Genomic DNA, 25,688 nt, shown 5'->3' on the forward strand with positions numbered 1-25,688 from the left:
CTCAGATGTCAATATTTTATTTGGATAACATCCTGAAAAAAAGAAGGGTTAAAGAAAACAGAATCAACCAGTAAGAAGACTAAGGAAATATCAACATGGAACACAGAAGGGTTCTTACCTAGGATTAGCTGTAGGAATATAATACAAGAGTCAATCTTGGAAATTACTGAAAAGGTCTAACCAGTAGAAATTGATCACTAACCCAGAAGATAATATTCCTGAAGATGCTCCAGATGTTTAGACTCAGATTTGCTGAATAGTAATGATTGCCCTCAGATGGAAGCACAGAGAAGAACACATTCATTTTAGAAACTTGAGATCAGGCTGGGGTTGTAAATTCAGAAGACTTGCAGATGGAAACCCTTTACCATGCTGATTCAGGAGGTAGGCAGAAATGGCTTGTGAAGACCTTGGCATAACAAAACATGACCCTTGAAGTGATAGAATGAATAACATCACCAGTAGAAAAAATGCTTTTAAGAAAATGGTTTAGGAACATCCCTGGCAGTCCAGTGGTTAAGACTCTGAGTTTACAATGCAGGGAGCACAAGTTCAATCCCTGGTCGGGGAACTAAGATCACATGCCATGTAGTGTGGCCACAAAATAAAAAAAATAAATTAAAAAAGAAAGTGGTTTGTAGTCCCTTAGGGTCCACTTAACTACATTTTGAGTGACCAGGGGATTATGAGTCATAACAGAAACTGAAAAGGTGGTCAATAAAAAGAAGAATAAATAGAAGTATACTGTTTACAGTGAACTCCCATAAGGGTTTCACAGATAGGCACTGTAATTTTGTACATACCGGGAAAAAGTAGTTATGTGATTTTAGCCAAGGTCAAGAGGATATTTTATATAAGCTGCCCAGATGTCAGGTATCTTTCCTGGTTGAAAGCTCAGTATTCTTTGCTGAAGGTATTAAGAAGAGCTGGCAAGAATACACAGGAGAACTATACAAAAAAGATCTTCATGACCAAGATAATCACGATGGTGTAATCATTCACCTAGAGCCAGACATCCTGGAATGTGAAGTCAAGTGGACCTTAGAAAGCATCACTATGAACAAAGCTAGTGGAGGTGATGGAATTCCAGTGGAGCTATTCAAATCCTGAAAGATGATGCTGTGAAAGTGCTGCACTCAATATGCCAGCAAATTTGGACAACTCAGCAGTGGCCACAGGACTGGAAAAGGTCAGTTTTCATTCCAATCCCAAAGGCGATGCCGAAGAATGCTCAAACTACGGCACAATTGCACTCATCTCACATACTAGTAAAGTAATGCTCAAAATTATCTAAGCCAGTTTCAGCAATACATGAACCGTGAACTTCCAGATGTTCAAGCTGGTTTTAGAAAAGGCAGAGGAACCAGAGATCAAATTGCCAACATCCACTGCATCATGGAAAACACAAGGGAGTTCCAGAAAAAGATCTATTTCTGCTTTATTGACTATGCCAAAGCCTTTGACTGTGTGGATCACAATAAACTGTGGAAAATTCTGAGACAGATGGGAATACCAGACTACCTGACCTGCCTCTTGAGAAACCTAAATGCAGATCAGGAAGCAACAGTTAGAACTGGACCTGGAAAACCCGACTGGTTCCAAATACGAAAAGGAGTACGTCAAGGCTGTATATTGTCACCCTACTTATTTAACTTATATGCAGAGTATATCATGAGAAACGCTGGGCTGGAAGAAGCACAAGCTGGAACCAAGATTGCCGGGAGAAATAAAAATAACCTCAGATATGCAAATGACACCACCCTTATGGCAGAAAGTGAAGAGGAACTCAAAAGCCTCTTGATGAAAGTGAAAGAGGAGAGTGAAAAAGTTGGCTTAAAGCTCAACATTCAGAAAACGAAGATCATGGCATCTGGTCCCATCACTTCATGGGAAATAGATGGGGAAACAGTGGAAACAGTGTCAGACTTTATTTTTCTGGGCTCCAAAATCACTGCAGATGGTGACTGCAGCCATGAAATTAAGACGCTTACTCCTTGGAAGAAAAGTTATGACCAACCGAGATAGCATTACTTTGCCAACAAAGGTCCATCTAGTCAAGGCTATGGTTTTTCCAGTGGTCATGTATAGATGTGAGAGTTGGACTGTGTGAAGAAAGCTGAGCGCCAAAGAATTGATGCTTTTGAACTGTGGTGTTAGAGAAGACTCTTGAGAGTCCCTTGGACTGCAAGGAGATCCAACCAGTCCATTCTGAAGCAGATCAGCCCTGGGATTTCTTTGGAAGGAATGATGCTAAAGCTGAAACTCCAGTACTTTGGCCACCTCATGTGAAGAGGTGACTCATTGGAAAAGACTCTGATGCTGGGAGGGATTGGGGGCAGAAGGAGAAGGGGACGACAGAGGATGAGATGGCTGGATGGCATCACGGACTCGATGGACATGAGTTTGTGTAAACTCCAGGAGTTGGTGATGGACAAGGATGCCTGGCGTGCTGTAATTCATGGGGTCACAACGAGTCGGACACGACCAAGCTACTGAACTGACTGAACTGAATTTAAAAATTAATCAGACATGACTGAGCAACTGAACAACAAATTTTAAAAATAAACAGGATTCTTTTTATATTATATGCATGACTACTAAAATGATAATTTCTTTTTTTTTTTTTTTGATAATTTCTTGTTTATGATACTTTGTATTGCCAATGAGATTAGGCATGGCCTTGGATTTTTTTCAGTGAATATAAGGAGATTATAAAAAGAATGGGGCTTTGCTTAATTTGTTGAGTTCTCTAGTTTAAAAGAGAGGGTTTAAATGAACATATTCTAAGTCTTCATCCTGCATTAATATTCAGGAAGGTAGCAAATGTTTCCCCAAGAGAAGTGATTTTTAGTAGTTTAGTACTTGCGGATGATTCTGTGTGCTACTTTGAAGGATACTTGTATGAGCATATGAATGGCGGAAATGGCAGAAAGGCAAGAAAACACTTTTTTTTTTCTTTCTCCTTTTTTTTTAAATATAGAACAAATGAAATAGATCTGCCTTAGGCTCAGAGTTTATGCCTTTTTTTTTTTTTACTGTATTCTTATGCTAATATTTTGAATGAATTATTTTGCCCACCCTTACAATAATATTTAGATAGTCTTTCTTCTTCATTTATTGTAGTGGGAGCTAAGTAGGAGAAGGAGAATGGCTTTCAGAACTCTGAGTCAATAGGCAGCTCAGAGAGGCATGATTGCTTCCTTCCTTGATGTTTGCCTTCACTGGTGTTATCTCAAGGACAGCAACTGAGATAATGCAGTAAGATATGATAGGATTGAGTGACTCCATTAATCTCTACAAACTGATTTATTTTGATGGTAAAACATCTGGGTGTATATTGGGCCACATGTCGCAAGTAACACTGGTCAAGAAAATTAAGATTTTTCCAGGTCACATGGAAATTGCAGTACAATATTTTGGCTATTATGTAACAAAGTTTGATTTCTATCCTCAGGATCTGGGGGATCGAGAGAGTTTCCAAGGAAGTCAGAGACATGTTTCGGTATAGACACAAAGTAGAAGACCAGTTTTTATTGTGTTTAAGATCAGTTTTTATTGTGTTTAAGATCAGTTTTTATTGTGTTTAAGATTTTGAACATTATATTCAGCTACCCCTGCCCCCCTCAAAACAATTCTGGGTTTTTAAAACTGCAAGAATCTCTATATTATCTCCCATGTCATTGGTGCTAAATCAACCCAAATGAGATTTGAATAAATTGAGAAACTCTGTGTGTGCTACCATGGGAAGAAATAGTGGTGATTACAAGAACCACAGGAAACGTCACTGGGTGTGAATAGTACGCAGCTACATAGTAATTAGTGAGCCTTGTGGAGACTAGAGCTACAGTAGCAGAAGTCAAAGAAGTCAAGCTGTTTTGCTCTAAAAATAAATCAAAAGAATTTATTGCAACTATCAGGAGAGAAATAGTTAAGCTGAGTGGAAGAACATTCATGTTTTTAATATTTAAATTCACTTTGACAGAGACATCCATGCTCTCTGAAAAATTATGTAAACAGCATGTTTCCCATTTTGCTACAACTGTAGTGATTGGTACTTGTGTAGCCAACTTTTTCATCAGTTCTTTTTAGTTAAAAAAAAAACTGCCTTTTTATTTTTTAAAATAGAAAACTTATTGGTTATAAAATATCTTCCACCTACTTATTCTTAAAATATTTTCCTTTTAAAATCATATTTCTTGTCTACTTAACCTTCAAAGTGCCTCCAACATGACTAATAGATTAAACGCATGTTGAAAACCATCCATTAAAATTTCTCAGGGAAGAGAGTTACATCCTGAGTTGTGGACACAACTAACTATGAGAGCTGGTGGATGTTTGGAACACTTGGCAAGCTGGGGTTAGAGAAGAGGAAAACGGGCAAAAGCATCTAGCCTGATCGTCGTGGTGGGTGGTATGGAGTCAGGGGGAAAGATACTGAATTTGTTAGAAAACCTTGGCTCTGTTTCATTTGTGCTTCCAATCAGTAGTCAGCCCTAGGACAAGCCACCATGCTTTTTTCTTAGTTTTTTTATCTTGTTAGTGAAGAGGTCCACTCAAGGTCCCTTCTAGCTCTAGAATTTCACAATCTGTTGCAAAGATGTAGCTATACAGATATGACTTACTTTTATTAGGTGCGCATGGTTTAACTGGTTTTCTGTAATTGCTGACACAACAGGGAAATTTAGAGACAATTTAGTAACGATGATTGGGCATGGTGCTGTAGACCACCTATTGAGCCACTCACTCAGTCGAAGCCAACTCTTTGTGACCCCGTGGACTGCGGCACACCAGGCTTCCCTGTCCTTCCCATCTTCCGGAGTTTGCCCAGATTCATGTCCATAGAGTCGATGATGCCATTCAGCCATCTCATTCTCTGTCACCCCCTTCTCCTCCTGCCAATTTCAATCTTTCCCAGCACCAGGGTTTTTTCCAGTGAGTCAGCTCTTCGCATCAGGTGGCCAGAGTATTGGAGGTTCGGCTTCAGCATCAATCATTCCAATGAATATTCAGGGTTGATTTAAAAGTGAAAGTGAAGTTGCTCAGTCGTGTCCGACTTGTAGCGACCCCATGGACTGCAGCCCACCAGGCTCCTCCATCCATGGCATTTTCCAGGCAAGAGTATTGGAGTGGGGTGCCATTGCTTTCTCCGAGGATTGATTTAGAGAGCGCCAATAAATGATTACCTTAAGTTATAGCATTGGTGAAGACAACGTTTTAGCCAAGATCATCTCAGTAAATGATGTGTTCTTCAAAATAACGCTATGGGTTAAAGGGCCCCTTCCCAACAGGTTACAGAGTATAAATATGTTAACAGTGTGAGTCAATGCTTGTGTTATTTCTCTACTCTGAACAGATTGTTAGGCCACTTGCATGTTAAGCGTACTGTAATACAGAAAATCAATGACTACACCCTGCAGTATATAACAGGGTGAAGCCATTAAACATTTCATCAGGAAAATGCAAATACAGCTGTAAAGTTCTTTATTGTTGGCAAGGAGTCATTATAGTCGTCCTTACTAGGTATTTACCACCAGCTTGTAAAATCTACCATGGCAAATTTCACGGTAACCTCGTTAACATTGAACATTACTGAAACCATTTGGTGGCGGAGACAGTTTAGAGGGTAATAATAGGAAATAAAAGCCAAATGTTTTCATGAGGAAGACTGCCTGTGTCATCTCTACTTTTGAAATCTGTCCATGATGCTAAAAAGAATCAAGGTCTCCTGCCTCTATTTTTTCTTTTTTTTTTGCAAAGATATGTCATTCTTCAGCCTTTAACTCTGTTGAAAATACAAAATAAACATAGTCTGATAACATTTTCTTTAAAGGCATATTTGGAAATTGCCTGAAAGACACAGTGGCTAGATGGTGTTCAAATGATAATCCCCAGTGAAATACATCTCTAACGATAGGATCTGGAAAAAAAGAGAGGGGGGTTGAGGAGATAGATGGAGCTTATAGTGCACATAGAACCTCAGCATTAACTTTAGAACTCAAGGCCTTGTCAGCGGCCTGAAAACAAACTATTTTCCATTGATTGGTATGAATCATTTTCTCTCTCTGTTGCCTGCACTCTTTCCACCATCCACACCGCTTAAGTGTCAACAAATCTGCCATTGACCTTTGCATAGCTCTCTGCTGAGGTACCTACCATGGCGTTTCTAATCCTTGTCAATTTCTTTCCAGACAGAGCTTTTTGTACATGCCTTCAAGGATCAGCTGGTCAGAAGTGCCCTTTTAGCACTTTACACTGCCAGGCCGGGAGGTGTCCTGAAGAAACCACCCTCTCCTAAGAGTGGCACAGAGGAGAGCATTTCCCAGGACCCACCCCTGCCGGTGAGACGGCAGGACTCCATTCCACATCATTCAGACTATGATGAGGAGGAGTGGGTAAGTCTTTTATTTTTTTTTAACTTAGCTTGCCTCCCCAGTGCTATAACTAAAAGTACTAAAGCCTTAGCATTTAGTACTGTAAAACAGAGCAGAAGTGTCAAGAGATCTCTCCTTTTCATCAAGACATGTTGGAAAGCAGTCACAATACAGATTGTGGGTAAATAGGTCATGTTTTTTCCCTTGGGGGCAAATTATAAATGAAAGTTTTAACCCAACCACATTCATTTGATGTGAAAATTTATATATTACATACGTCATTTGTTATTGTTTAGCTGCTAAGTTGTGTCCAACTCTTTGCAACCACATGGACTATAGCCCACCAGGCTCCTCTGTCCAAGGGATTTCCCAGGCAAAAATACTGGAGTGGGTTGCCATTTCCTTCTCCAGGGATCTTCCCAACCAAGGAACTGAACCCGCGTCTTCTGCATTGGCAAGCAGATTCTTTACCACTGAACTGCGTACATATAAGGTAGTCAAATAATAATTATCTCCAATAAATACCATCAAAGTGATAGCTTACAGAGAATCATGTCAGATTCCTGATCTCCAAAGAAGAAGAGTTAGCTTTAGGACCAGGGACCAGGCTTGAGTACTCAAGAACTTTTGTGTAGCAGAGTTTTATTAAAGTGAGAAAAGTGACAGTGGAAGCTTCTGACATAGACATCAGACATCAGAAGGGGGGCAGAGAATGGCCCCCTAGCTAGTCTTATCAAGGCCTTATATACTTTTTTCAGACCCACTCTCACAATATATATATCTTAAATTAGCAAGATTAGAACAGACAATAGAAGGATCTTACCAGACCCACTCCCATGTTATACGTTTTAAGACGACAGGATTAGTCAGAAGGTTCTTGTTAAGGAGAACAGGCAAGATCCATTGTTTTATTGACTAAGACAAAGCAATGTAGAAAAGAACATTTGTCTTTTTCTCTTTGGGAGTCCCAGACCCCTTTCCCCTTCTTGAGGGCTCCAGACTCCTTTCTCCTCCTCAAGAACCCTTGACTTCTTATCAACCTACCTAGGAATTGACTCTCTCCAAAGCAAGGATGCCACAATTGCAAGGCTGTAATATTTTCCTTATTTATTAAGGAGATATAAACCATTAAAATTGTTTTTAGAAAGAGAGTCAGTAATCATCAATAATCCACGACTTGGATGCAACAAGTATTGTCATTGGTGCAGTCCAGTGTGTTAGTTTTGGGCGTACTTAAAAAGTGTTAACATTTAAATGGCAGTGGATATAGAGATCTGTTAAGTTCTTTTGTTTGTTGGGTTTGTTATTTAAAAGATGTTGCTCCATGCTTGGGGCTGGTGCATGGGGATGACCCAGAAAGATGTTATGGGGAGGGAGGTGGGAGGGGGGTTCATGTTTGGGAATGCATGTAAGAATTAAAGATGTTAAAATTTAAAAAATAAAAAACTAAAATTAAAAAAAAAATAAAAGAAAATAAAAAAATAATAATAAAAGATGTTGCTCCAGGTGGCTCTAAAATTGGCAAAAGAAGGGCCACATAAAAGCTTCTGAGAAAATAACTAGTAAAGGCAAATAAAGGTTTCCCAAGTGGCTCTTAGTGGTAAAGAAACTGCTGGCAAGTGCGGGAGTCATCAAAGATGCGGGTTTGATCCCTGAGTCGTGAAGATCCTCTGGAGGAGGGTGTGGCAACCCACTCCAGTATTCTTGCCTGGAGAATCCCATGGACAGTGGATTCTGCTGGGCTATGGTTCATAGGGTCACAAAGAGTCAGACACAACTGAAGCAACTCAGCATGCAAGCCCACACAAAGGCAAATAAACCAAATAAGTCAACATGGTGATAGGAACCCTAGGTGGGCAGAATAAAACAGGAGAAAACCAAGGTTTCTCTTTGCGGGTGAGAGGGAACAGTGTGTTTCTCCTGAATCAATACATATTCCATTATCTAAGAACTTTTTGAAGTACCACACACACACACACATACACACACACACACACAGAAAGAAAGAAACTCCTTACTATATCACATTCTTGACCAAGAAAATACTGTTATATGCTAACTGTATTAGATGTTAAACAGTTAATGATTATTTTTCCTACCACTCTAAATTTATAAGTGTTCAGGGAATAAATTATTTGTAAGGCTCAGGTCACTAAAAAAATTGCTATCTGCAGGGCTATGAAGTGATACCTGCTCTTTCTTTTGATGAAATTACTATCACAGGAAAGACAGAGCTGGGCTCCAGGAGGTAAATGCTGAATAAGTATTTGTTGTCACTGATTAAGATTGCATTTCTCCCACTGAATCATTTTCAAAAGAGAAAATCTAATATTTCTTTTTTTTACCTTCACCTTTTACTTAATGCTCCGAGACAGCCATACCTCGTAACCTCTCTGAAGTTCAATTTTCTTCACTATAAAGTGAAAATAACAGCATCTGTTCTACATAGCTCTTCGTGTGGTCCAGAGATAGATGGTTTGCCTGTGTGATAATGCCCCATGTCCTGCAAAGACCCAGGCACCTGAATTGTATTACTTTACTATTATTGCTGTGTGTTATCTTTTTTTAGATGTGTAAGTTATATATGATCCTCAGTATAAGGATCAATAATAGTCCTTGAGATAAGTGAGGAAATGGGATAGATCATAAATTTGGATTGTGGGATTTCTCTGGTAGTCCAGTGGTTAAGACTCTTCGCTCTCAATGCAGGGGACATGGATTCAGTCCCTGGTCAGGGAACTGAGATCCTACATGCTACACAGCATAGGCAATACATAAATTTTGATTGTGACTTTGAAAGTTTGAGTAGATATGGAATAGAACTTGTATTTCATGAAGTAAACTTACTGTTAACTCCAGACATTCTGGAGTATGAAGTCAAGCAGGCCTTAGAAAGCATCACTACAAACAAAGCTACTAGAAGTGATGGAATTCCAGTTGAGCTATTTCAAATCCTAAAAGATGATGCTGTGAAAGTGTTGCAGTCAATATGCCAGGAAATTTGGAAAACTCAGCAGTGGCCACCGGACTGGAAAAGGTCAGTCTTCATCCCAGTACCAAAGAATGTTCAAACTGACACACAGTTGCACTCATCTCACACGCTAGCAAAGTAATGTTCAAAATTCTCCAAGCTAGACTTTAACAATCTGTGAACCGAGAACTTCCCAATGTTCAAGCTGGATTTAGAATGGGCAAAGGAACCAGACATCAAATTGCCAACATCCTTTGGGTCATAGAAAAAGGAAGAGAATTCCAGAAAAACATCTACTTCTGCTTTATTGACTATGCCAAGGTCTATGACTGTATAGATCACAATAAACTGTGGAAAATTCTTCAAGAGATGAGAATACCAGACCACCTGACCTGCTTCCTGAGAAATCTGTATGCAGGTCAAGAAGCAATAGGTATAACTGGACATGGAACAATGGACTGGTTCCATATTGGGAAAGGAGTCCATCAAAGCTGATATTGTTACCCTGCTTATTTAACTTCTATGCAGAGTATATCTTGCCAAACACTGGATTGGATGAAGCACAAGCTGGAATCAAGATTGCTGGGAGAAATATCAATAACCTCAGATATGCAGATGATGCCACCCTAAAGGCAGAAAGTGAAAAGGAACTAAAGAGCCTCTTGATGAAAGTGAAAGAGGAGCATGAAAAAGCTTGCTTGAAACTCAACATTCAAAAAACTAAGATCATGGCATCTAGTCCTATCACTTCATGTCGAATAGATGGAGAAACAATGGAAAGCCTGACACACTTTATCACTTCAGATGGTGACTACAGCCATGAAATTAAGACACTTTCCCTTGGAAGAAACGTTATGACCAACCTAGACTACATATTAAAAAGCAGAGACATTACTTTGTTGACAAAGGTCCCTATAGTCAAAGTATGGTTTTTCCAGTAGTCATGTATAGATAATGAGAGTTGGACCATAAAGAAAGCTGAGCGCCAAAGAACTGATGCTTTTAAACTGTGGTGTTGGAGAAGACTTGAGAGTCCCTTGGACTGCAAGGAGATCCAACCAATCGGTCCTAAAGGAAATCAGTCCTGAATATTCATTGGAAAGACTAATGCTGAAGCTGAAGCACCAGTGCTTTGGGGACCTGATGTGAAGCACTGACTCATTGGAAAAGACCTTGATGCTGGGAAAGATTGAAGGCAGGAGGAGAAGTGGAAGACAGAGGATGAGATGGCTGAATGGTATCGCCAACTCGATGGACATGAGTTTGAGCAAGCTCTAGGAGTTGGTGATGGACTGGGAAGCCTGGCGTGCTGCAGTCCATGGGGTCTCAAAACGTGGAACTGAGCGACCTAACTAACGGTTAACTTTTTGACAAATAATTACCACTTTTATATTAAATCAAGGGAGATTGTTGGAACTGTGTATCTTTTGTTTTCATAATTTTCACCTTATTGTGTTATGCAAACTCCCTCCCACACCTCTTCCTCCTCCTTCTGCTCAAGTCATCCGTCACATTCCCTCCTTCCTTATTCCTTTTTCTTTAGATACATTTTGAGACCTTCTATATCACAGATACTCCAAATGGCAAGATAAATCGTGTTAGACTGTTAGATCCTAGAGCTCAGATTCTAGTGGTAGATAAAAATCTGTTAATAAATAGTCATAAAATGTTGTGACAAGGATGTAGAAAGACAGGTGGAAGAAGTTAGGCTTTGCTAAAGAGATTTCAGGTCAGTGTTTTAAATAAACTTATGATGGGGAAAAAAGGTAGACAGTGGGAGAGAATGGGGAGTTGACGTCAATGGTGAAGCGTTCGGTACGGTGGGTGTTACAAAGCACTTGTTCTGCCTGGATCACTGTGCCAGGTGCTGGGGACACAGAGGTGAGCTGCCCACAGATGCAAGGGTTCCACAGCCTATTCAGGGCTCTAGAGATACCAGTGTCAGTGATTGTGCAATTTAGGATTATATATAGGATGAAGTGAGACTCTGGTGGTCACAGTGGGATTTCCAGAAGTGTTTCCTGAGAATTAAATATGAGCAGAAGATAACAGGAGAAGGCACTAGTGACCCACTCCAATACTCTTGCCTGGAATATCCCGTGGACAGAGGAGCCTGGTAGGCTGCAGTCCATGGGGTCACTAAGAGTTGGACACAACTGAGCAACTTCACTTTCACTTTTCACTTTCATGCATTGGAGAAGGAAATGGCAACCCACTCCAGTGTTCTTGCCTGGAGAATCCCAGGGACTGGGAGCCTTTCATCTATGTGGTCGTATAGAGTCGGACACGACTGAAGCGACTTAGCAGCAGTAGCAGTAGCAGAAGATAACAGTATGAAAAGGAGGATGAGGTGACCTTTCAGACAGGAGCACATTAGCTGACAATGGTAATTAGGATGTGTGTCTGTGTGTTTATTAGTTTTTTACTTGTTTTGTTTTAAAGGTGGTACAATTGACTATGTTTATTGCTCCAAAAAGCATTTAAGGCTAAGAGGCAGTGATTCATAGAACAAGGCCCTTACAAAGAAGAGAAGATAATCAATTCCAGTAGGCATGTGGGGGACAAGTCCTAGGCAGAAGTGTGCTGCTGGGCTGAGAATGCAGGGAGGGTGTAAAAATGGATTTTACTTTTTTGAGGGTAGGTGGGGCTGGATGACTACTTTGTTCTTTATTTGAAATCGTTTTCTCCAGGTTTATTGAGCTATAACTGACATATAACACTGTATTAGTGTAAGGTACGCAGCAAAGTGATTTTTTGCATATATATAATCACAAGAAATTAATGTCTACCACTTTACAGGACTACGATTTTCTTTTCTTGCGATGAAAATTTTGAGACCCATTCTCTTAGCAATTTTCAAACATACAGTTCTGTTTTGTTAACTGTAGTCACCGTATTGTGTATTACATCCCTAGAACTTAACTTTTCTCATAACTGGAAGTGTGTGCCTTTTAATCACCTTCACCCTTTTTGTCTTCCCCTCCTCACTTCTGGCAATCACCAATCTACTCTCTGCTTCCATGAATCTGTTTTTGTTTTTTTTTTAAGAGTCTCAATATAAGTGAATTATACAATATTTGTATTCCCATTATGTGATTGATTTCTCTTAGCATAATGCCCTCAAGACCCATCTATGTTGGTGCAAATGGCAGAATTTCCTTCCCTTTTTTTTAAAAAAATTAGTAAATCCTTTATTTTTGTGACTATCAAAGGCATTCATCACTACCATGGGTCTGTTTTGGCTCAGAGGAGAGTTACTATCTAGTGAACTCCATTGTTATTAGACACTAAAAATTGGAAGAGACTGGAGGGCGCTGAGAATGGGATAAGGAGAGGACCAAAGCTGGGGAACGACATGAGATCCTACCCATCCTCATTGCTAGGAAATGCGTAAACACAGCAGCTCTAACCTAAATGCCAGCCTCACCACAAAGGTTTTCAGAAGAGGTCCTGTAACAATCACTCACTGGACAAAACAAGGTCAGAGTTTCTAGAAGAGATATCAGGATATGAAAAACCAACTTGGGAACAATACACACAGCACCGCAACAGAGCTGGATCAGGGCAGCCTGGCTTCAGTTGAGACTGCTGCGGACATAGCAGTCTCTGGGGGCAGTGCTCACGTACAGTTGCTATACATGGTTTTCACATACATGTCATCTGGCAGAGGCTGCTTCTCACTGCTAGCTTCAAGGAATTTATTAATTGCAGGGATATTGCTTATTTTCATTATGTACTCCTGGAGATGAGGGAAGGCAGACAGAATATTAAGATGTTTTTTCCTTCTAGAGCCAGAATGATCTGGAGTAGAATAATGTCTGCAAGGCTCAGCTGATTGCCAACAAAAAACCTTTGTCCATGAGTCTGTAAAACCTTTTCAAACCCAGGAAGGTATCTAAGTATAGCTTCTGGGCTATGTTAACCACTTTCTTTTGCTGACCATCTGGTTTGAGGTAAGGATACACTTGATATGCAGTTCAGAAGATCCAGCGTCCCCTCTACATGCATGTCAACCAGGTTCTCTCCTTGAGATCTTTGCCAAAGAGACGGTGCTTATCTGCTCTGCAGTGGAGGATGCTCCGGGTCTGCACCAGCTTCCATCAGTTTCAACCATTGGTACTTGCTAGGACAGCAGATGGTTACCATCTTGCAACTTCTGCGACTGTTGTTTTGTTTCTAAAAATTCGTCATCAAACTTGACTCCATCAGCAGTTTAAACCCAATTCCATCTGGCCTTGGCTGTTTGGATAGTAAGAGCTTGGGTTTCATAGCCATCATAGCCTTTCAGGTTTTCTGGCCCCACTCAGAGTGACCAGAATTGCACGAAGGCACCCAATGAGCAGTCTTCCTACTTCTATTTTTATGGCTGAAGTATATATATGTGTGTATGTGGGGGTGGAGTGGGGTGTGTGTGTGTATGCTTGTCTGTATGTATGTATATCACATTTTCTTTTTTTATGCACTTGTTGATGGACACTTAGGGTGTTTCCATATCTTAACTATTATAAATAATACTGCAATGAACATGGTGGTGCAGATATCTCTTTGCAATAGAGATTTTGTTTCCTTCGAATATATTTCTAGAAGTGGAACCATCATATGGTGGTTCTGTTTTATGGAGGAGCCTCCATACTGATTTCCATAGTGGCTGTACCAATTTACATTCCTACCAACAGTGCGTACAGGTTCCCTTCTTAGCATCATCTCCACCGTTTGTTATCTATTTTCTTTTTGATGATACCCATTCTAGAATTTGTGGGGTGTCTTTCATAATGGCTTAGATTTACTTTTCCCTGTTGATGAGTGATGTTTAGCACCTTTTCGTGTCTTCTTTGGAAAAATACCTGTTCAGTTCATCTGCTGGTTTTTAAAATTATTTGCTTTGCTCTTTTCTATTGAGTTGTACAAGTTATTTTTATATTTCAGACATTAACTCGGATGTCTTCTTTTATCATTAAAGCAGAATCATATGCAGAAGAGGGCAGAGAGGACAGGCTGAGCAGAGTGGTGGAAGTTTCAAATAGACACCAAAGAAAGTGGCTGAAGTTGGTTACTAGCAACCTTTGAGAAAAATTTGAAATTCCAGACCTTGTGAGGGCCAGCCAAGGAACTTCAATAAAATGTTATACAACAATCAAATTTGTTATTGATGTTCCTTGGAGACCACTTTCTATTAGAAAGATCCCTTTGTCTAAATGGGGAAAGAATTTGAAAAAGAATAGGTATGTATATATATATAGAAATAGAAATAAAATATGGGAATCTTTTATTTCAAAAAAAAATCACTGCAGTTATAACCACTTAACCTTATTTTCAGATCTTTATCTCACTTGAAAAGTTGAGTAAATCCAGTGAAAATGTAGCTAATTGGAAATGCCTTTAGAGACTGTACTATTAAATGAATTGGAAACATAATTTTGTATAGCACTTTTCTTGGTTAATTAGGTGTTAGAAAAGTTTCAGCACTGATTACAAGTCTAGTCAACGTTCTGAAATAATTTAACGTTTTAAACAATTAATTTAATTGGGTTTCTGTGATAGCATACAAAAACACTCTGATCGTGTAGGTTAATTTAGGCTTGTACATAAGATTATAATAGCTCTATTTTTTAAAAGTCTGATTTATTTAATTTCTGGCTGCGGCTGTAGTTTTAATAATTACTTAACTTGAACAACTGTGTTTAGTTTTCCATAATAAATATTTGAAAAGTAAGTTCATGTTAGTAAATTACTCGAGTTCTAGTGAGCTAATGCATGTAAAAAACTTCTCTTTTGGAGGTCAGGAGGGAGAATCTCTATTAACTCCATGAATGTGAGAATGTCCTTTCTCTGTTCAACTTGTTTGTTGGAAAAATTAATGACATATGAATCTAGATAATAATTATCTAGTCAATAAGGAAGAGATTGAAACTAAAATGATCACTGGCCAAAAAAAAGTCTATTATTTGCTGAATTTTACTCATTAAATAACTGAGAGCTTTAAAGGTTTATTTTCTTGAAAAGTTAGTAAACAATTAAACCCGGTAGGAATATGGGGATTTTTGTGACAATCTGTGCAAAGAAAGAGACTAATCTAGCATTCTCCATGTTTTAGCTGGTAAAGATGACATATTGCTGTTCTTTCTCTACATCTCTACAGCAGATGCTGCCAACAGCTGGGATTCCAAGATTAGTTTGTCCAAAATATTAAAGCATGTCATCCCACCAAAGTATTATATTGACCCAGTTTTTGTGGCTTCCAGTAATTATACTGTTCTCTAGAAAATTGTGATTTAACACTGATGGGTTTGGGGCTAAATCTGCCTACTTTCCTTCAATAATTGTTAAAGAATAAAGATAAACTTCGGATCTTTTAGATTCTGATCCATTCAAGCAAAATGTGAGACTAAGAAAACTTTATTATTTAGCCATATCCCTAACTCATATTTTTAGTTGAGCTAATTTTCTATATCAGGAAACATTTCAGCATCCAGATGAGTCAACTAATTTCCTTTCTTCATGTCATAAATATAAATCAAATTTAATATTAGTTTCCATTCTTAAGCTAGGAGAACATTTACTCTTCTTTATTATGGCAAAATGTGTTTATGTCACATAAGCACAATAGATGGTTCGCATTAGTCCATATTAAGTGTTTGGTAATTTCATAGCATATAGAAACAATAGCACACATTCACAGTAATACTTATTTCAGGCCTTTTTGGAATAAAGTCTCTATACAACCTGAAAAAAATGTGGCTTCTCTGCAACTCAAAATTCCCAAGGCTTGAATTTTTGAGTAAGATTTACATTTTTCTGATGTGTTCTTTACCAAATTCTCACAGTTTATTTTGTATTTCACCTTTCTCTAATGGGGTGTAGAACAAATATGAAGGTTTCAGTTTGACAAGATGATTGATACAACTATGTATATTGTCAGTATTGCTGGCAGTGAGCATACACGGTTGCAAAATACTGCTGATGACAAAACTTATCTAGCCAGATTCCTCATCTATGAACAATCTTCAGTGACCTGTAGTCTCAACTTCTCTTGCCAGTTTCTGTTCATCTTAGACCTTACCTCTAGGGAAAATAGTTGAGGTCATGCATAATGTCCCTATGCAAATTGATATTCCAAAGCATTTCTGTTCAGTTCTCTGACTGGCTAGAATTATGCTATGTGAAACCACTGACCTGATCTTAATAAGAAGGAAATTAATCATTCTCACTTTTTAAAAGTAATGATATCTTATAGGCAGCTAGATACTAATCTGATTTATCTTTTTCTAATGCACTACCTTATGACTTTGTTACCTAAAGTCAGTAAGAGGTCTACTAAAATATGGCCATTTACTTCCAAATTTTATATTATATATACATTCAACTGCAAAGTATTTTGTATAATAAAGCATTATTCTTGCATCCCATGATCACGCAGTCTCGTAAGCACTGAATACAGTCAGTTGTCTATATGTCTATTTCTTCCATACATTCAACTTTATAAGCTCCTTAAGGGCAAAGACAATGCCATGCTCACTTTTGTGTCCCCCTAGTTAGCAGAGCACTAGCTCATAAAAGGTACCCAATATACATTTGCAGAATACATTAATGACTTTGAAGTTTCCTCTCAAATTACTATTCTGGTCTTCCTTCATATTTGGAAACATGGAATAATTTTAACTTAACTCAGCACCACGTCAGGTACCTTTTCTTCCATTAGAACTCAGGATTTTTTTTTTTTTTGAGGATTTTGTTTTTCTCTCCCAATTAAAAGTACCCAGTTAAATCCCTCTTTCCTTAGTGCATATTTCCCAGACTCATAATCAACTCTGAAGCAACTATTCAAGTCATTGTCACCATTATCTCCAAGCATAGAAGTGGTAAAATTCAGGATGGACATAGAACATCAGAGATGACCAAAGTTAATAAATGATGAGTGAAGGTCTCCAACAGCTTCCAGAAACCCAGTGGTGGTAATTTGCATTTTCTATTTGATTATTTATGTGCTGATTGCAAAGGTTCTGGTTATACAGAAATAATTTCAGATATTTCCCAGCAAATATGAATTGAAAGTAGGTATTTTACCCTTGTCTCAGCTTTTTCTTTTTCTTTCCTAAGTCATGCCTAATAGGGTTGTCTAGTTTTGTTAATCTTATTACAAGGAGGGAACACTGAAAGCATCCATTCTTCCCATCAGAAGAAACAGGGAGAATTAGGCCAGTTGTTCCCTGCATGGCAATGGAAAGTGTTCCATCATCTGTTTTCTTGATGGATAGGAAAACTTCCTGAACTTCTCCAGTCCATTTCACCCAAGAGAGATGTGCTCTGAATTCTTATCTGATATTAAAGTCCACAAAAGGTGATTAAGCAAAGTTCATGACTGTCCATTAAAATGCACAAATGTTCTATTAAAGAAAAGAAACCCCAAATGAGATCTTTATGGGCATGCATATTCATGAAATCCTACCAATTTCAAGAGTTTTCCACATGCAGTTAATCCATTCACCTTCAGCCCCCTGTTTTATAGCACCTCATACAGTGTTTGATACAGACCGTTTGAATGTATTTTTCAGAATTAATGGGAGAATAGTGAATGGATGGATTTGCTGACTCAGCAGTTTGTCTTCCAACTCAAGTCACTGTTTTTGACAGAGATGTTTTATTTTTATTCCTGTAAGACTGATTTTCCTGTAGTTTTTATATTGGATACCATTCTCTCCCTTGGACACTTTCCTGACTCTTACAATGTCTGGTTTGATGGTGTGCACCTGAAACCCAATTACCAATTTAAAATTAAAAGCTTTGGTAAATCAGTCATTTTTAATTTATTATTAAACAAAAGCTTCATTTCATATTTCCGTGGATTGGAATCTATAGCTTCATGTGACACATTAAGGTAAACTCAGCCATTCAGAATATGAGCTTAATTCTAACTTCAATTTGAAGATACTTGTGATAATAGTTCTTTTAGTTGTATCTTTATTTATTTTTACTCCTAAATAGCAGGCTATTAAGTTAATCAACAAATGTTAATTAAGCATCGATAATATGCAACAATGTTATGGGTACTTGGGGGAAATCAAATGCAGTCAAAAAATAGAAAAATGGATTCTGACCTCAACAGCCATATCATCTCATTCAAGTAAATGGCCAGCACTCATAAAACAAGCAGAGACATTGAAAGATATTCTCAGAATGAAAGTAGTTATGTGACACATTATAAAAATGTCAAAAGAATTCGGAGAGAAGTTACATGAAGGTTGAAGAGGATGAAAAAATCATTTCTTCCTTCCTTGTTTCATTCATTAATTTATTCATTCTTTTATCTATAACCTGGCGAATACTAGGGGCTTCCCAAATGGTGCTAGTGGTAAAGAACCCACCTGCCATTGCAAGAGATTGTGGGTTTGATCCCTGGGTCGTGAAGATCCCCTGGAGGATCCCCACTCCAGTATTCTAGCCTGGAGAATCCCATGGACAGAGAAGCCTGGCCGGCTGCAGTCCATGGGATCACAGAGAATCAGACACAACTGAAGCAACTTAGCATGCATGCATGATGAGTACTAGGCCCTGAGAAGAAAAGAGTTAATAAATAATAGTCATTTCCCTTATAGAGCCCTCTGTGTATTAAAAAGAAAAGATTCATTAAGCAGAGAGAGACTAGCAGGAACAGTTCTTAGATATGTGGAACCTGAAAAGGTGAGAATTTGGATTGACGGAAGGTAAAGGAGAAGGCCCTCGAAGCATAAAAAGCAGCACGTGTCAGGTTAGAAACACTAGTTCCTCCGAGGTTTCCTTCATATCTTCGATATTCAGCACTCGGCAGGCAGGTATCCTATGCCCAGAAAATATATGTTGAGCTAATTAGCAGCACGTTTCTAGGGCAGCAAGGAGGCTGACCTGGATGAAGGTTTCATTATGAAAACTAAAGAGAAATGTGTAGCGTTAGGATCTTGGTTGACTCAACTACAAGCTCCAAGTTGAGAGAAGAGAAAATACTTGCTGCAGTAGTCAGCCTGCTTTTGATCAGAAGAGTGATGGCACAAGCCTGTTATCAGCGAAGATAAATGTGGCTCTTGTGTGTAGGCTGGATCATGTGAGAGCTAATCAGTAGGTCTGGGCAAGATCCAAACCAGGGACTTTGGAGAGGTCACCTATTGGAGAAACAACTGACCATCTGAATCACTTGTGTAGCTGGGCACTGAATTTCAGGCTAAGGCTAGCAGTATGGTCATTGGGAAACCGAGGTCAGGGATTATTGCATGAGTAGGTGGATGAAATTAAGCAGGAGAATGGATAAGAAGCAAAGGTTGGGGGCATATCAATTCTGATGGATGTCACATATCTGGCTGATTTTAGTGGACATGATATGTATGTCGTGGACATGGTGTTTATATACATGTGTGTAGGTATGTGTGTAGTATGTAGCTTGGGCCATGAATGTGCCATTGTGTACCATAAAGTATTATATGCGCAACACCAGGACTCAGATAGGAGAGTTACCAAGCTATGGAATGAACAAAGATTTGCAGTGTGGAGGAACCAGGCTTGTAGAGTGCAGATTACTCTCAGTCAACTCAAGGACAGACTGAAGCTTCTTTGTAAAGATGAGATTGGTCTTGTCAATTTTCTAACTGGTTCTAATCAAAGTGCTCAGAAATTGATAGTGACCAGTGGCAAATTATGCATGGAGATAAAGATATAACAGGGTCCCCACATCAACTCTAGTTTAGCCTTTACCTTCTTGCTGATCAGGTCATCCCTAGAAAAGTTAATCAGCTAAGGATTGCTGAGCAAGTTTTTGTTTTTGTTTTTGTTTTTTTAAAGTTAACTGCTGATCCAAAGTAATCAAGATTTCTCTTGAGCTCATAAATGTGTGACATGCTGAGTAAGCACCATATTCCCTACCCTCATGGTTCACTCGCCAGTTGTAATAGCTGCCTGGCTACTCATGTCTCCATCCTTCAGATGTGTGCATCCATTGCCACTGGCTTTGACCTGCAGGTTAGCTTAGGTCCTAACCCAGAAATAAATAAGAACCAAGATCAGAAGCTGACTCAGAATGGAATAAATAGTATTGCTTGTTCCCCTCCGACTTTTTCCCTCATTGCTGAGCAGAAGTTGATAGCTACTTCACCTTCTAGAAGTTGGGTTTTTCTGAAGGTGTTATTAAGGTCAAGGACACCGTTAAGCTCCATTCAGTAAAGGTTAGACTTTAACCCACCAATGTTCAGTTACTGTCTTCATAGTAGGCTAATGACTGCTATTGGAGGGGAGAAGAAGGAAGGTCCAGCCATCTACTTTTCTGATGGGTTGTCGGTATGTGTGTGTGTGTTTCTAAACCTGTCATGTGGCTGAGGGGATAAACAAAATCTGGAGGCAGATCATATTTCTCTTGCCTGAAAATGGGGAGGGGGAAGGTGGGAAGCCAGTCTTCATGCTTCCACTGTCTTCTGCCTGCCAAGCAGGCGATCCTCTTCATGATTTTAGTGGGGAAGAAAGTGAAGTACCTCCCAGCCATACCAGCAATCTAAACAAAAAGAATCCCCCGCATGGACTGGCCTTGTGAATAAAAAGTCACCAAAATGAGAACGGATTTTTGCTGGTTATTTTCCTCGGTGCATATGCTTTCTCAGAGACATGATGGAAAATGGCTTGGTTAGAAGAGAAATCAGATACTTGAGGTACATCTTCAAAAATGTTTCCTACTCACTGTTAGCATCCTAGCTCCAAAATAATTATCTTGCTGGTAATTAATAATATTTCTTAATTATCTTCCCTCCTTATAGTCCACTCCCTATTTCATATCCTGGGCCCACAAATGGATCTGGGGCCTTGTTACTAATGTTGTCCTCTGTTAATATTTGCCACTTATGTCCTTTGACCCAGACTGATTGGTCCTTTAGTCAAGTGATTGCTGCACCCCTAATTGCATGGTACTGTTGATTTCAAACTTAAGGGTACATGGGACCAGCCTGCCCTTTTTGTAGAATCGTCTCTTAGTTCAGAATTTGCCATTGGGCTCATTTTAAAGCCTCAGATAACTGAAACCTAATCTTAGTCTTGTGAGGTGACACGCACGTGTACCTGACCCTTCCTGCCCCGAAGCTTGTCCCCAAATTTCTGGTGATTTCATGAAGAGGGATTCCTACTGGATACCAGAATTCTGTGGGAAATCAAATGGAATCAGTCTTTGGAATCAAATGGAATTTCTCTTCTACCTCTACCATTTTAATATTAAATGTTATTCAGTATCTCTTACCAGAAGTTTCCTCGTCTCTAAAATCTGAGTCAATAATATTATGTGGTGGTTTTTGCAGGTTAAGTCAGCTACTGGAAGTAGCAATCCCCAATCTGCCTCTGGATTGGAGTCCTCTCTCTTCCTCCCCCTTTTGTTCCCTGTCTGCCTTTCTTCCAGGCCTTCTGCAATACACTTAGGACACATTTGTGCTTAGTCCCTCAGTCATGTCCAGCTCTTTGCAGCCCTTTGGACTATAGCCCACCAGGCTCCTCCGTCCATGGGATTTTTCAGGCAAGAATACTGGAGTGGGTTGCCATTTCCTTCTCCTCTCAGATAACTCACAGTCTAGTATGAGAGACAGCAGTGTAAAGCAGTGACTTTAATCTACTTTGTTGATGCCTTAAAAGAGAAGGAAGCAGTGTCTGGAAAAGCTCAGGGTTCTCTCACCACCAGCCTGGCAGGATCTACTCTCCAAAAGAAAAAGAACAGCATGAGTCTGCTCAGAGTCTGCTGCTGAATGTGCCTTCCACAGAGTATATGATCGTGCATGAATCATATATTAGTGTTACGTAAGCAACTGCTCTATTTCTTACCCCCCAAACATCCTCCCAGTTTGTGTGTCCTCCACCCATTTAAGTGTTTTAAGACTGTTTGCCACACACAACACAACCATTTACTATATGATTATTGATCTTAATCAATGAGCGCACTTCAGTATGTTCTTTGTGCCAGTGAAGATCTCTGTACTGGCTGCAAAGGAGACTCACAGCAGAATTGTATAACCTGAGGTATCTATAAAGGAAGAAGAACAATGGCTGGGTGTAGAATGTAAAAGCATCCTCTTACATACCCTTCTGTTCGTGCTCTTCAAAGATGTGATTAAGAGCAGTTGATCCATCCTTTATATGCCTTTACATAAGAAAGACAGCATGCACTACTACTCATCTTTGATCAAAACATAAAGTTTCCCTCATCATGAGTAATAGGAAGAGAGTTGAAAGCCTATCTCCTCTACAGAGCTAATCTAAAAATTAAGAGAAATTCTTTCCTCCTTTTTCCTCGGTAACAGAGTTTGTCCACAGTATTAGCTGGAGAATTGCTTCATTTTTCCACTTACAGTCTGAAAAATAAGGTTGATGGTGGTGATTAAGGCATATTCAGAATAGGGACCATTTTCTTTGGTTATGGGCTTCCCTGGTAGCTGATAAAACTACCTGGTAAAGAATCCACCTGCAATGCAGGAGACCCAGTTCAATTCCTGGGTCAGGAAGATCTTCTGGAGAAGGGATAGGCTATCCACTCCAGTATTCTTGGGCTTCCCTGGTGGCTCAGATGCTAAATAATCTGCCTGCAATGTGGGTGACCTGGGTTCTGTCCCTGGGTTGGGAAGATCTCCTGGAGGAGGGCATGGCTTCCTACTCCAGTATTCTTACCTGGAGAATCCCATGGACAAAGGAGCCTGACGAGCTACAGTCCATGAGGTCACAAAGAGTCGGATACGACTGAGCAACTAAGCATAGCATAGCATAGTGCAGTTTGGTTATATGATCTGGAATATAAACTCCTCACCGAATCTCAGTGAGTGATGTCACAGACTCAGCTTGCTTACATTTCTCCAGCATTGCCTCCTGGAAGTGATGAGCTTTTTAGGTCTCAAGATTTCTGCTTCATTTTTTCAGATACTAGGCAGAAGATGATATAATTTATGGATTTATCAGCTTTAATTCTTGGTAGGAATGATCTGTGTGTAGAGAAAAAATTCCTATGGTTACTTGTGATTAACAGCATATTTTGTACTCATGATAGAGGGTTATGAAAAGCAAGTATGATTTATCTAGGAAAGCCAGCAAGGATAGGATGTGATTTTGCCAAATTGCAATAAATTTAGCAAGAACTTTTGTAGAAACCATGTCATTGGGTCATTGGACTCCCACTGGAAAATCACCTCATTTCTGAGCACCTAAAGAGTTTATTGAAATTTCAGCTACGTGTTCCCAATGGTTCTTTTTTTTTTTTAATTTAATTTTTATTTTATATTGGGATAGAGCTGATTTACAGTGTTTGTTAGTTCCAGTTATACAGCAGAGTGATTCAGTTATACATATATTCATTCTTTTCAGATTTTTTCCCCATGTAGGCTGTTGCAGAATACTGAGTAGAGTTCCCTGTGCTATACAGTTGGTCTTTGATAATTTGTTTTATACATAGTGTGTATCTGTTCATCTGAAACTGTTCTGGTTGACTTGGTGACACCCACGGATATGCATTTAATTCTCTAGGTCATTCTGTTAGGATGATCTGAAGACCACGCTTTAAGAACTCCTAATTCTTAGAGTCGTCACATTCATAGCAACAGAAAGTACAATGGTGGTTGCCAGGGTTGGGTGAAAGGATGAATGGACAATGCATGTTACAGGGTACAAATTTTCAGCTTAGGAAGATGAAAAATTGCTGGAGCCGGATGGTGATGATGGCTGCACACCAGTGTGAATGTATCAATACTGAATGCTTAAAAATGGTTAAAATGGTCAGCTTTGCGTTACGTCTATATTAGCACAATAAAAAGAAAAACAAGAAATTTGAATGCAAGCGGCAGTCATTATTTTAAAATATTGGTGAATCTTTGCTTTCATACTAATTATTGATAAATAAAATAGATATCTCCAGTGTAAAATGTAATTTGTGCTCGATTAGGGATCCACGTTTTACGATAGTTCCTCATTGCTTTATGACAGGGCAAAAACAATGACCTAAATAGAAAGATCATAACACTTGATGTATGCTTTATTAAGAGAAAATAGATTTCTTGTCTATGCATAATTTGGCCAAAGGAACGGGGGTATTAGAGTCACTCAGTCTTCATGATTGTGCCCCTTCCTGCTGTTCTCAAGTGGATTCATCGGATTTTGCCGCGTCTTGGTTTTGCAATAAAGATCCATGGTGATACTCATGCTCTTTTCAGGACAGGGTGTGGGCCAGTGTGGGGAAGAGCCTGAACTGCATTATTGCGATGGTGGATAAACTGATCGAAAGAGAGAGTGGTGGCGAGGGAAGCAGTGCCAGCAGCAAAGATGTAGAAAAGGACTCTTCTCCAGAAGACTCCATCATAACTCATCCGAAGGGTAAGGAATCATTTTTTTTTTTTCCCAATCATTGACTGAGTAAACAAAATGAGAAAGCCAAGATAAAATGAGATAGAAAAAAGAGGAGTCAATAGTGCTTTTGATGAAAGTGCTGATAGTGTGCTTTTCCACTGCTCTGGCTGGGGTGATGGAAGGCTATTTATCAAATTGCATCTCGGCTGTGTTTTCAGAACTGCTTGCAATGCTCTTTTTTTTTTTTTTTTTTTTTTTTACTACATAAAATCCCTCTTGAAAGGAGAGCAGTGTTTTCTTTTAAAGAGTCTGATATAGTTTAATCTACTTTTATACACATTCCTCCAAAATTTTATTAGGAAGAAAAACAAGCATCTGAAAATGCTTAGAAACTTTGAGGACTATCAGAATGCAGCATCTTAAAAAGGCTTCTGAAAAGAAGGTGATATGGTAAAATGCTTTTCACCTTATTCAGAGGGAGTGAATTGGTGAATTATTTCAAAAACATGAAGAAGTCTTAATTCCATATAAGAAGAATGTTATTCCAAAGACATATTTTCATGAAGCTTAAATTTTCTTTTTTTTTTTTTTTCATTTTAAAGAATAGTGCTTTATTGGATAAGTTTTTAGTCACAGAAAAATAAGCTTTAATCTATGATGACTGCCAGATTATACAGTAGAAAGCAATTTTCTTAGTTTTCCATACTGATGGAAAGGTTTCTTACTAAATGAAAACAGCCATAAAATTATATTCACAAATATAGTACTCTATCTCACACATTTCACGTGATTATTTACAACACTATTACAATGACATAAGAATCAGTCATTCTGTCCAGTTAGATATAAAGTATAAAGGTAATGCAAAATCTTCTAACAAAAATTACATTAAAGCCTTTGTTATATCAAATAAAAATGCAAATTTGTTGCTAAGTATAAACAGAATGACAAAATATACTTACATAGTCATTTTACATGATACACAATTAATGATACACAAGAAGAATGTAGTAAATGCAAAAAAATCTATA

At 38.8% G+C, this 25,688-nt stretch overlaps 1 protein-coding gene and 1 pseudogene across 16 annotated transcripts in view; one reads left to right on the forward strand and one right to left on the reverse strand.

The window, feature by feature from the left end:
* Positions 1–25,688, forward strand: part of INPP4B (inositol polyphosphate-4-phosphatase type II B) — an 887,198-nt gene that overhangs the window by 738,187 nt on the left and 123,323 nt on the right. For all 16 annotated transcript variants that reach the window (XM_015101375.4, XM_042234315.2, XM_060400642.1 and 13 more), the window contains 2 exons: positions 6,189–6,392; positions 24,525–24,684. In XM_015101375.4, the coding sequence (XP_014956861.3) occupies positions 6,189–6,392; positions 24,525–24,684 (364 nt within the window). The remainder of the gene's footprint in view (positions 1–6,188; positions 6,393–24,524; positions 24,685–25,688) is intronic.
* On the reverse strand, positions 12,962–13,620 carry LOC114108864 (glutathione S-transferase A4-like; annotated as a pseudogene).

The sequence above is a fragment of the Ovis aries genome, chromosome 17, assembly GCF_016772045.2.
Source record: "Ovis aries strain OAR_USU_Benz2616 breed Rambouillet chromosome 17, ARS-UI_Ramb_v3.0, whole genome shotgun sequence".
Lineage (NCBI taxonomy): Eukaryota > Metazoa > Chordata > Mammalia > Artiodactyla > Bovidae > Ovis > Ovis aries.